Here is a 12848-nt window from a genome sequence, read left to right as displayed (position 1 = left end):
CGGATCTTCTCCCAATATGCCCACCTACGGATCTTCTCCCAATATGCCCACCTTTGGGATTGTTTGGCCTAATGGCTGGTATAGGCAGCGTCAGTTCGGAGACCGCATCACTGAGGCGATACGGTCCCCGTAGCAAACCTGCCTGATTGAGATCTGGTCAGTTTCAGAGAACATGTTGGTCAGGGAGGCCTGTCATTCGTGCCCATACATAGGCAGATACGCTGCCAAATGAGTCTAAAGGACAAATATCAGCAGCTAAAATCGGCCCGTATACGGCCACCTTTAGAAATGGATCCGATTGTGCTAATAATCCTTTTACTTACAATAACGCGTGTTTATAGCTAATATATGGCTTTGACAAAATAACACAGTAAAGAGCTTGGAGAGATAAGGAAATAAACTTCTGGTACCTGAGACCGTCAGTCTGGCGCTGTTACTCTGACGTGTTTCTCCAGTGTATTTGTGCCGTGTTGTGCATCGATAATTATTTAACCCATCTTCATTCTGTACATCTGCAATATACAAGGCTCCCGTGGATGTAATGAGAAATCTAGATCCTGAAGAAAAAAAAAACAGAAAGGCATTATTGTCAGCTTACCAAGTAATGTGCATGGCTCTGCTCTGTAGGGGGAAATTCAGGTGGTTACAAACAGCTACAGACAGGAACCAATGGAAGCAGGGTTGGGTTGGGCTGGCCTGCCTTAATACCACAGGATCTCCCAGTGAGCCCCAGCCAGAAAGATAGTAGGCATCAGCCCTTTCTCATTTCCATTATTGGTCTTTATGACCCCTATTTCAATTAGCACTGTCCGTGTCCAATTGTTGTCCTGCTCATAAAAGCTTACAATCTATCCAAGTGGTACCCAAACAGTAGGGCTTCCCCCCTTGAAGAGTTAACGCTGTGACAAGTGGGATCAGACTTAAGGGCAACAAAAGCAACATCTGGGGTAAATACATATTCCGTAGCCTAGATATTCTTGTAACTTTGGCTGAATGAATGATACACCCATGTTCTCCTATATCATTAAGTTTGTTCTTAGCCAAAGGGGGTCCTGATTATATGGTGAAAATGTTTGTCATCTAATGATCTAGACTCTGTTCTAGATTGTAGAGGTCCTAGATAGATTACCCTAACAGTTATTGAATGTTTATAAAACACGATAGTCAGTGACCCCCATTTAAAAACTGGAAAGAGTTGGAAGCAGGCAAATAATAAAAATAATGAAGACCAATTGAAAAGTTGCTTAGAATTGGTCATTCTATAACATACTAAAAGTGTACTTAAAGGTGAACCACCCCTTTAAAGAAGAAAGAAATGGTTATTTAATAGGGGATGCCAAATTTTTTTTCAAGCTCCCCCATATTGTGCCCATTTAATAAATAAAATGTAGATGCACAAGACACTCCCTACTTATACAATGGGAAACTCCATCTATAAAATTTACCATTGTGCTCATTTATAATTTAGAAACAACACAAAAAACTGCTTAACTGGGAAAAAAAGAGGCAAACAGTCAGTAATGCACAGATAGAAAAATCATTTCTAGGCCATCATTCCTGGTACATGGTAAATAGATCAGCCATTCAGTGACCATGGTGTAAACAGTTCCCCTGGGAACAGACTAATTGATTCATATCTATTATTTACACACCTATATCTTTGCATTCATTTCATTTTTCCCATTGTTTTTTTGTACAGAAAAGAAAAAAAAAGGCTCTGGATGAATTCATCTGGGTTTCTGTACCAGCCCAAGGCCAAAGCAGCCCTTTAGCAGAGTAGATCTGTGCCCCTGAAGATGCCCCCTATGATTTCCTATGACCCCTAAGCATAGCTTCCCAACAGCAGCCCTGAGCACACTGAGCATGTGCGGTGCCACTGACACAAAGATAACCTATCAAGATCCTAGTTGGGGAGCTGCTCTGCTTTAGAGACCTAGATCATTAACGTGATAGGGCTTCTGAATGTCTGGGCTGGTATAGTAAGTGCTGTAAATAAAATATTTTTAGTATAATTGTCTTTAGTTATCCTTTAAAGGGGTGGTTTTAGTATGTTACAGAATGGCCAGTTCTACTCAACTTTTCAATTAGTCTTCATCATTTGTTTTTCATAGTTTTTGAATTATATGCCTTCTTCTTCTAACTCTGCAGATTTCAAATAGGGGTCACTGACCCCACAGCCAAAAAACGATTGCTTTGTACGGCTCCAGTTTTATTGTTATTGTTAGTTTATATTACTCATTTTTCTATTCAGCCCCTCTCCTATACCAGTCTGTCAATCAAACCACACCCTGGTCGCTAAGGTAATCTGGATTCTAGCAACCAACTAGCTGCTGAAACTCCAAGCTGGAGAGCTGCTGAACAAAAACTAAAACCATTAACAAAAACTACAAATAATAAAAAATGAAGACCAATTGCAAATTATCTCAGAATATTACTCTCTACATCATACTAAAAGTTCACTCAAACAACCCATTTAATAAAAACAAGGCTCACAGTGAAAATAAATATGTCTAGTTAAATAAAGAACTAGCTTTCAAATGGGGGTCACTGACCCCACAGCCAAAAAACTATTGCTTTGTAAGGCTCCAGTTTTATTGTTATTGTTACTTTATATTACTTATTTTTATATTCAGCTCCTCTCCTATTCATATATCAGTCTGTCAATCAAACCACACCCTGGTTGCTAAGGCAATTTGGATTCTAGCAACCAAATAGCTGCTGAAACTCCAAGCTGGAGTTCTGCTCAACACAAACTAAAACCATTAAAAAAAAACTACAAACAATACAAAATGAAGACCAATTGCAAATTGTCTCAGAATATTACTCTCTACATCATACTAAAAGTTAACTCAAATAATAAAAACAAGGCTCACAGTGAAAATAAATATGTCTAGTACAGGTATAGGACCCGTTATCCAGAATGCGCGGGACCAAGGGTATTTCCATAATTTGGATCTCCATACCTTAAGTCTACTAAAGAATTAATACAATATTAATTAAACCCAATAGGACTGTTCTGCCCCCAATAAGGGGTAATTATATCTTAGTTGGGATCAAGTACAGGTACTGTTTTATTATTACAGAGAAAAGGGAATCATTTAACCATGAAATAAACCCAATAGGGCTGTTCTGCCCCAATAAGGGTTAATTATATCTTAGTTGGGATCAAGTACAGGTACTGTTTTATTATTACAGAGAAAAGGGAATCATTTAACCATTAAATAAACCCAATAGGGCTGTTCTGCCCCAATAAGGGGTAATTATATCTTAGTTGGGATCAAGTACAGGTACTGTTTTATTATTACAGAGAAAAGGGAATCATTTAACCATGAAATAAACCCAATAGGGCTGTTCTGCCCCCAATAAGGGGTAATTATATCTTAGTTGGGATCAAGTACAGGTACTGTTTTATTATTACAGAGAAAAGGGAATCATTTAACCATTAAATAAACCCAATAGGGCTGTTCTGCCCCCAATAAGGGGTAATTATATCTTAGTTGGGATCAAGTACAGGTACTGTTTTATTATTACAGAGAAAAAGGAAATCAGTTACAAAATTCTGAATTATTTGATTAAAATGGAGTCTATGGGAGACTCAATTCCATATTTAATCCCTGTGGCTGTCAATGAGAGCTGGGAGTTTTAGTTCAACCCTCCCTGCCTATGAAGAATACATGAAACTGGGATTCCTATTCTCCTATTGTTTGCCTGTATAAATAGAATACATTTCAAGCCCTCGTCCCCCCCCCCCCCCCCATGCAGGATATGCTTTGTGAACCCCATCTAATGATTTAATAATCAGCCCTTTGAGTCAATAAAGATTTTGCATATTTTTTCCAGCAGAAACCGCGTGTAAATGAAAGCGGATACATTAATAGTGACAGGCTGCCATCTGCGGCGAGGCTTTGGCGGGGAGTTTCCCCGTGTACTTCAAACGCACGCTGTAGGAACGCGCAGGGAAGGGGAATGGCGCGCGGTTATTGCCCTGTCGATCTCACCCACAGCTCTGTTCCCTTAATAGAATCACTCTGGCTCTGCAGCCACACATATTAATTGTTGTGACTCGCCCGCTTAGCATGCTAAGTACAGACTTGCAGCGCTTCCACATGGCGTAAACAGACGATTTGCCGTTAGGGACCGTGCCGGGAGTGTCTAGCCACTCTATGGCCCAAATACCTTATGAGATATTCGGCCTAATACCGAACCAAATCCAAATTGCCATAGGCAAATTTTCAACTTCCGTGTTTATGTGACAAAAAGTGGTTTTAAGGATTTGGATTGGGTTCGGCCAGGAGGGTGGATTCCAAATCCTGCCCAGAAAGGCAGAATCTTGGGCAAATCCCGAACCGAATCCTGGACTCGGCGCATCCCTAACTTATAGCATTCACATACACACAGACCCAACTTTGGTTACTGGCATCAGGCATTGTATGTGGAGCACCACAAAACAAAAATGAGACAAAAGTAATTTTAAAGGCTGTGATGGGACTGGCATAGTGGTACACGGTGAGCCCTCTGTGCCGAATGTCAACATAAGATCGGCTGCAATTTAGATATAACAACTCCCCAAATTCTACCCATGTGACCCAAACAATCTCACTCCATTCACTCACTGACTCCATTCATACTCACCTCAGGCCACCCACTGTCTTCTGTCTCTAGTTCCCCAACTTCAGTCTCACCTCATGTATTTTACTACGTCGCCAATCTTCACTATATTTCTTCCACCATATTTTGCCTCTACTCCTCCCACCTCAGGGTCTCCCCCATTTATTTTATGCACATTACCTATCCATTACCATGCCTTCATTCTCTTTTCGGTTCACATTCCATGCTGCTCCAACTTCTCCATTGTCGGACTGGCCCACAGAGATACCAGAATATTCCCATTGGGCCCAGGTGTCAGTGGGCCCTCCTGCTTCTAGCCATTTGGCCTAATTCATGGTCATTACTTATTTTTCTATTGGAACACAGCAACTAAATATATAGAAGTATAGATTATAGTATGTAAAGATAAAACAAAAACTAGGAAAATATAGAGACTGAGTAAGAAGTGGATGAAAAATAGTTGGGAGTGGATCCATGGTGTAAGGTTTTCTGGTGGGCCCCTGGCATCCCAGTCCGACAATGAATTCTCCCCTATTTAATATAACCCCCATTACCCATTTTACTTCCCTTCTCACTGTTTAGAGTCTCAATCAAAGTCTCAAGTCTAAAGTTGGCCATACATGGAGTGATCCGCCCCTTTGGGGTGGTCACCAAACGAGCAAATCGTCTCCCAATATGCCCAACCTTGGTGGCCGATATCAGGCTAATTCGGTCCTTTGGCCCTGGGGCCAAAAGATCAAATTAACAAGGTGGGTATATGGCCCGTCAGACCAAGGACTCTATCAATAAGCTGATGTGGTCTCCGATGTAAAATCAAACATGCCCTGGCCAATTTTAGGCCGGATGTTGGTCGGGTAGGTCCATCGTGGGTGCCCATACACAGGCACATTAGCTGCCGAATGCATCTGAAGGACCCGAATCAGCAGCTCGAATCTGCCCGTGTATGGCCACCTTAAGGAACCTCCTCCTCAAGCATTCATTACTTCAGAGCCATGCTCCTCCTCCTATTTGTTAATAAATGGAAATGGCAGAACAAAGCATTGTGTGAGGCTGGACACACAGGACACAGTATAGAAGGGGGTCCAGAATATTTCCCCCTAAGTACACACTGAAAGAGAAAATATTATTCTTTATAAACTGTGGGCCCTATTCAATGAGACAAACCAAATGCATAATTTCCCATGATAATCCATTTTGGATAATTTCTCATGAAGCTCAATGTGCATTTTTCATTTCCAAGGCCTGCTCCCTATAAAAGAGCACTAATTATTATTATTATGATTGGATGTGATGAGAATCCCCACTTGACAGAGTTCCCTTCATCCTATATAGTGCTGCTAATTACACCATGAAGAATTAAAAAAAAAACCAAACTTCCGGAGTTTAGGAAATCTGGCAATCTGGTCATGTTGCATATTTTCTTTAGCGAAAAGCCGTTGGAAAGAAGCAGAGTGTTGTCATTAACTAACAGATGTAGGGCCGCAGGGTTGGCCCAGCCCACTGTAAATTATCTGAAAGGCCACCTGTTGCTCTTGTAGCTGAAGGGCCTGGCAGATGTTGCTGGTACTTGCTAAGGATGGATGGAATCACTGTAACAATTTTGCCTTCATGCACAAGATCTGAGGCTCAAATACACAGGTTTTGTTAAGATGGGAAATGCTTTATTCTGATGGGGTTTCCTGAGCAGCAGCCATTCTTTAAGCCTCACGTATCTACATACCCTTGCTATGGACCTGTTCAAGTCAGACTATGACCTTAAACAACCTATGGATGTGATCTACCCAATGTGGCTTGTCTAGAGGGAAATGCTGAGAGAACTGGCTTTAGTAATGGTCTGGAGTCTTGCCAGCAACATCCTACATTTGTCACTAGTTAATTTTCTTTGCATTCTCCACCTAGTGGCCAGATGTGGAATGAATAATATTGGGTTCATAAATGTGCAGTTTGATCATTTCCCTGTGGGACCAAACTGTAAATTATATCCTTATAAATAGTCATCAGTTATAATTAGAGCTAAGTGATGTGATTTAGTCACGTCTCACTGAAACTTGTATATTATAATAAATATGGTACCCCCTGTTGTAAAATATAAGGATATTAGAAGTCACCTCGGAGTTCTATGACCTTCGGCCTTGTGCTTTTATTGTCATGAAACTCCTCAGTGACTTATAATATCCCTATATGTTACAATAGGGGGCACTTTATTCACTATATATTATAAGGAACCCCTCTGGGACTTATAATATCCCTATATGTTACAATAGGGGGTACTTTATTCACTATATAAGGAACTCCTCGGGGACTTATAATATCCCTATATGTTACAATAGGGGGCACTTTATTCACTATATATTATAAGGAACTCCTAGGGGGCTTATAATATCCCTATATGTTACAATAGGGGGTACTTTATTCACTATATATTATAAGGAACTCCTCGGGGACTTATAATATCCCTATATGTTACAATAGGGGGTACTTTATTCACTATATATTATAAGGAACTCCTCGGGGGCTTATAATATCCCTATATGTTACAATAGGGGGTACTTTATTCACTATATATTATAAGGAACTCCTCGGGGGCTTATAATATCCCTATATGTTACAATAGGGGGTATTTTATTCACTATATATTATAAGGAACTCCTCGGGGACTTATAATATCCCTATATGTTACAATAGGGGGTACTTTATTCACTATATATTATAAGGAACCCCTCTGGGACTTATAATATCCCTATATGTTACAATAGGGGGTACTTTATTCACTATATATTATAAGGAACTCCTCGGGGACTTATATATAACATAAATAATATTTAGTGCCCCTTTAATATAGAACTGCCTCCAAAAGAAATAAAAGCACAAACAGCATCATTGAAACACATTAAGGTTCTGATATTTGATCAGCTTGTACCAATCGGTACCATATGTACACACTGTGCATTAATAAACAATATATAATAGTGAATGGGCTGGGAGACAAGGGAATTCAGCCTTATCATTGCTGCTGTGTCGGCCATAGGAGATAACTGGCTACTGACAAGCAAAGGAAGTGGGAAGAAAAATGACTTTTCCAGGCCCATGTATAACAATTATCTCTCAATCTTTCAAGATAAGAAAACCTTTGTGACATGACATTAAATTATTACAGAACCCAGCATCAATTCTATAAAAAAAAATGTAAGTTGCAGTTGTGCAATAGCTGTAGCGCCGGTGTATGTGACACAGACAGGTTTTGCCTCTTGTCATACAGTGGGGAAATAGTGGGCAATTAGCTGTAAGTCACAATCATGTAATTGCCTAAGGGAATGTCACTATCAGTCAGCACAGAAAGAAATGCAATCTAGGTGAATGCTAAATGTATTAATTAAAAACTGTACTGCGTACTGAGACACTCCCTGCAACTGCAACTCCCCCACAACAGCCAGCATAGGGCAGTGTAATGGGTAGGGAACGTGGGGTAAACACTGTGTAGCTTCCAATCACAAGAGATAATGTGTTTGGGAGAACTGTCTTTATAATTAAGCAAAAAAAAAAAGAAATTTACTTTGTAGAAAAGAGTTTCTCCGTACTATTATGCCCCCTCCCCTGTTTGCATTGTAGTAATTATAATGCAGCACTTGATCATTATCAGGGCTTAATGGTACTGTAGGGACCCATAGGGTTAATGGCTTTAAATCCCTACAGGTTCAGTTCCCTTAGTTGCTGGGCAGAAGGGAATGTATCTAAGTGGGTTTATTTACATATGCGTGCTATTGGCTAGCAGGGAAGGTGACCACTTCCTGCCTCACTTTGGTATAGTGCTGGGAGAGGGGTGGCACAGGGTGGTTTTTGCTGGGAGCCTGGGGCACAGGCCCAGTGAAGTCGGGGAACAGGGCCCCATGAATGACGCATTATATAGAGGCAGGTGTAGCTCCCGTACCAATACCACCCTAGGGGTGTAAGGCAGTTAGGGCTGAGCCCCTGTATCAGTACCGCTCTAGGGGTGTAAGGCAGTTAGGGTTGGGCCCCTGTATCAGTACCACTCTAGGGGTGTAAGGCAGTTAGGGCTGAGCCCCTGTATCAGTACCACTCTAGGGGTGTAAGGCAGTTAGGGCTGAGCCCCTGTATCAGTACCACTCTAGGGGTGTAAGGCAGTTAGGGCTGAGCCCCTGTATCAGTACCACTCTAGGGGTGTAAGGCAGTTAGGGTTGGGCCCCTGTATAGTACCACTCTAGGGGTGTAAGGCAGTTAGGGTTGGGCCCCTGTATAGTACCACTCTAGGGGTGTAAGGCAGTTAGGGTTCAGCCCCTGTATCAGTACCACTCTAGGGGTGTAAGGCAGTTAGGGTTCAGCCCCTGTACCAGTACCGCTCTAGGGGTGTAAGGCAGTTAGGGTTCAGCCCTGTACCAGTACCGCTCTAGGGGTGTAAGGCAGTTAGGGTTCAGCCCCTGTACCAGTACCGCTCTAGGGGTGTAAGGCAGTTAGGGTTCAGCCCCTGTATCAGTACCACTCTAGGGGTGTAAGGCAGTTAGGGTTCAGCCCCTGTACCAGTACCGCTCTAGGGGTGTAAGGCAGTTAGGGTTCAGCCCCTGTACCAGTACCGCTCTAGGGGTGTAAGGCAGTTAGGGTTCAGCCCCTGTACCAGTACCACTCTAGGGGTGTAAGGCAGTTAGGGTTCAGCCCCTGTATCAGTACCACTCTAGGGGTGTAAGGCAGTTAGGGTTCAGCCCCTGTACCAGTACCGCTCTAGGGGTGTAAGGCAGTTAGGGCTGAGCCCCTGTATCAGTACCACCCTAGGGGTGTAAGGCAGTTAGGGTTGGGCCCCTGTATCAGTACCACTCCAGGGGTGTAAGGCAGTTAGGGCTGAGCCCCTGTATCAGTACCACTCTAGGGGTGTAAGGCAGTTAGGGCTGAGCCCCTGTATCAGTACCACTCTAGGGGTGTAAGGCAGTTAGGGTTCAGCCCCTGTATAGTACCACCCTAGGGGTGTAAGGCAGTTAGGGTTCAGCCCCTGTATCAGTACCACTCTAGGGGTGTAAGGCAGTTAGGTTTCAGCCCCTGTATCAGTACCACTCTAGGGGTGTAAGGCAGTTAGGTTTCAGCCCCTGTATCAGTACCACTCTAGGGGTGTAAGGCAGTTAGGGTTCAGCCCCTGTATCAGTACCACTCTAGGGGTGTAAGGCAGTTAGGGTTCAGCCCCTGTATCAGTACCACTCTAGGGGTGTAAGGCAGTTAGGGTTCAGCCCCTGTATCAGTACCACTCTAGGGGTGTAAGGCAGTTAGGGTTGATCTAGAAAGAGCAGCCCTGAGCTCCACCATAGGAGAGGCAGATTGGAGGGAGATCACAGTGGATAGGGAATCAGGAAAGAGGAATTCCCTACTGAAGGTGAAATTGCGAAAATCAGGACAGTTGGGAGGTATGCTTTCTGTTTTGTTATTTGCAAGAACCTCTGGCGCCCTCTGTTTTCATTTTTCTGCATAGCAGTAAGAGAGGTGTAGTTGCACAACACCCTCACCTTCCGCTTCCACTTAGTGAAGGCCCATTCTGGGTGAGAGAGTCCAGTCTAACCCATGTTCTACTGGTACTAGTCGGGGAAGGCAGTTATTGAGCCCAAATACAGGTTACAGTACATCATTTATTCTGACTGCTCAAATTTGTCAAACACAGACTTAGTTTTTTTTTTATATATTTAATGACGTGTCAGTTTCTCTGTCTATTTTTTCCTGCTGCAAAGAAATGATTCATGCTGTTAGAGATCTGAAATTCCCAACTAAAGCCGGACATACACCGTAAGATCCGCACAGGTCACCAAATGATCAGGCCTTTACCAGATTTGGCCCCCAAGGTGCTTCAATAAATCTGTATGCTCCAAATCATCAAGGATTTCAAGGTTTTAGTATTTGTTTTTATTCATTAATGGTTTTTATATTCAGATTTATTTATGAGCCGCCATTTAGTGATGGGCTGAGTGCCCCCTCAGAGATTGAGAAATTGTATTTTAAAGATCTGACACTGTTACTGGTTCAAACATTAACTCTGTTATTGGTTGAAGGGGTATCTAAGCCAATGTAGGGCAATGCCTTGCAAAGCTTTGAATGTAGGTTTTATAGGGTTGCAGCTATCATTTTAAAAATATATGAACAATAAAACTGTATTTCATTGAATTTACTTATAACTAAGCACCTCTGCATCAGGGATTCATATGGCTGGCACGGTGCTGCCGATGCTGAAATAACAGCACATTCCCCCCATATGTAATAAACGGCAGTAAGTTTGCCCAGGAGCAGTAACCCATAGCAACCAATAAGATATGTGCTTTAAAAGAGGTGACCAGTAAATGCTGCCTGGTAATTGGTTGCTATGGGTTACTGCTCCTGGGCAAACTTAATGCCTTTTATTATATATCTACCTTTGTGCCTTATAGAAACAAAAGTACCAACCGCTTGCAATAATTATACTAATTAGTGGCTAATATGACTAGCCCAGCTTTAGTAAACCCAGCTTACAGGGTATTTGATGAAAAACTTGGAGGCAAAGTACAACTTCCAGAGCTCCAGGGCAATGTATATATATTACTATACAATAAGGGAAATATAACGTTATATATGATTCTAACCCAAACCGGGCAAAATTGCTTTTTTTTCAGTTATTCAATCAAGCAAACTTGCAGGGTTTCCTCGGAGGCATCTAGTCCAATATTAATGACTTTTCCCTGCTTCATAGCAACAGCCCTTCCGTCCGAGAGCCCTTCGATGTGATGTGACATGTGCACAGGGAACCGCTCTGAATAATTCATTGTGATTGGCTGAATGCGGCTACTAGCCCGGCCACCAGCTTCATTATCTGGGATGCCGATTAGGCCTATTTTTTTTTTTATCGTCACAGAGGATATGACCTAAATATTGTGATCCAGTCAATCGAGTCACGCAGTCCTATGAATCCTTTTACTGCCTGACGAACCCGTTGCACGATGTGGTTGCTCTGTGATTAAAGGTCAAGTGGGGCCAAACTGTATTCAAATAAAGGGTATTCATTTGCTTTGCTCTGTGTATAATTGACTCTGCCATAACTTCCTAGAGGAACCCAGTAACTCAGATTCCCCCCCCCCCCCCGCCTCCATCAGCATCTGAACTACAACATTTCTATAGGGTGACTGGCAATTGGCACCAACGTATGTTATAGATAAAGACAGAGGATCCATGAAAAGGTTCATTCAGTGTGTTAGTGTGTTAGTATTTCCTTACACATGTCCAATGACTACAATGACATTTTATCTATATAGGCTTCCAATGTCCATGCCCCTAAATGTGGCACCCTAGGCATGCCTATATACAAAATATAACCCCACTTACATGCCCATTTATATATAGGCACAGCATTCAAAAGGCACCCCGAGTTCCAAATCATTTAAAAGTGGGCGTATTTATGCAAGGAAGTCCTGGAGCTACTGCCACCAGGGTCGGACTGGGGAATGCAGAGCCCACTGGGGCTGCCTCCCCAGGGGCCCTATAGGTGCCCCCGCCGGCCGTGTCCCCATAACCCCCTGCAGGGGCCCCCGCTGAGCCTCCCTAACCCCCCCACCCAACATCCTTCCCTGAGCATAAGTTTAACGCGTCAGGGGAGGAACACTGTCGGCTAAGGAAGCGCAAGCAAGGGTCTGGTCTAGGTCCGACCCGGACTGCCACCTTCAAGCTGGCGGTAATTCCAGGTCTCCCACTGCGACCACATCAATGCATGCAGCGGACTCGGGCCTTAAAGGGGTTGTAAACCCAATTATAACGCTGTCCCACTGCGCCCCCTAGCTTTGCTATAGAAGTTGGTGAAAAATGTAATTATAGATGCAAGAAAATTCACCAATGAGAATTCTACTGATCAAAAACCTCATTATAAATGCAAGAGAAGTGACCAATGAGAATGCTGATTCCCAGCACTGTGTCAGGCCCCTTGCTGGTACCTTACATATAGAGATAATGATGGCATTTTTCCCTTCATTATATGGCACAGGAATCAGACATTTATGGCCCTTGAGTTTTGGTGAAAAGTTTTGGAAAAGTTTTATTGTGCAATATCGCTTTAAGAATACAACCCTGATGTTGCTGGACTACAGCTCCCAGCATGCCTCACCCTTCATTATATGTTACATTATTCTGGGGTTTGTAGGCAAGCAGGCATCCAGATCAAAATGCAAATGCAGTTTTATGCAATTTCATACAACTGGGTAGAACACAACTTCCACTCAGGGAATGAAAGA

The 12848-nt window shown here is 42.7% G+C and overlaps 1 protein-coding gene across 4 annotated transcripts in view; it reads right to left on the bottom strand.

Annotated features, from left to right (window-relative positions):
- dscam (Down syndrome cell adhesion molecule) overlaps positions 1-12848 on the bottom strand; it is a 306034-nt gene that overhangs the window by 134694 nt on the left and 158492 nt on the right. For all 4 annotated transcript variants that reach the window (XM_031895759.1, XM_018091117.2, XM_031895760.1 and 1 more), the window contains 1 exon segment: positions 411-557. In XM_031895759.1, the coding sequence (XP_031751619.1) occupies positions 411-557 (147 nt within the window).

This window comes from Xenopus tropicalis, chromosome 2 (assembly GCF_000004195.4).
Source record: "Xenopus tropicalis strain Nigerian chromosome 2, UCB_Xtro_10.0, whole genome shotgun sequence".
NCBI classification, from domain to species: Eukaryota; Metazoa; Chordata; class Amphibia; order Anura; family Pipidae; genus Xenopus; species Xenopus tropicalis.
The sequence above is the reverse complement of the archived record's forward strand: the minus strand, read 5'-3'. Positions and strand labels throughout refer to the sequence as shown.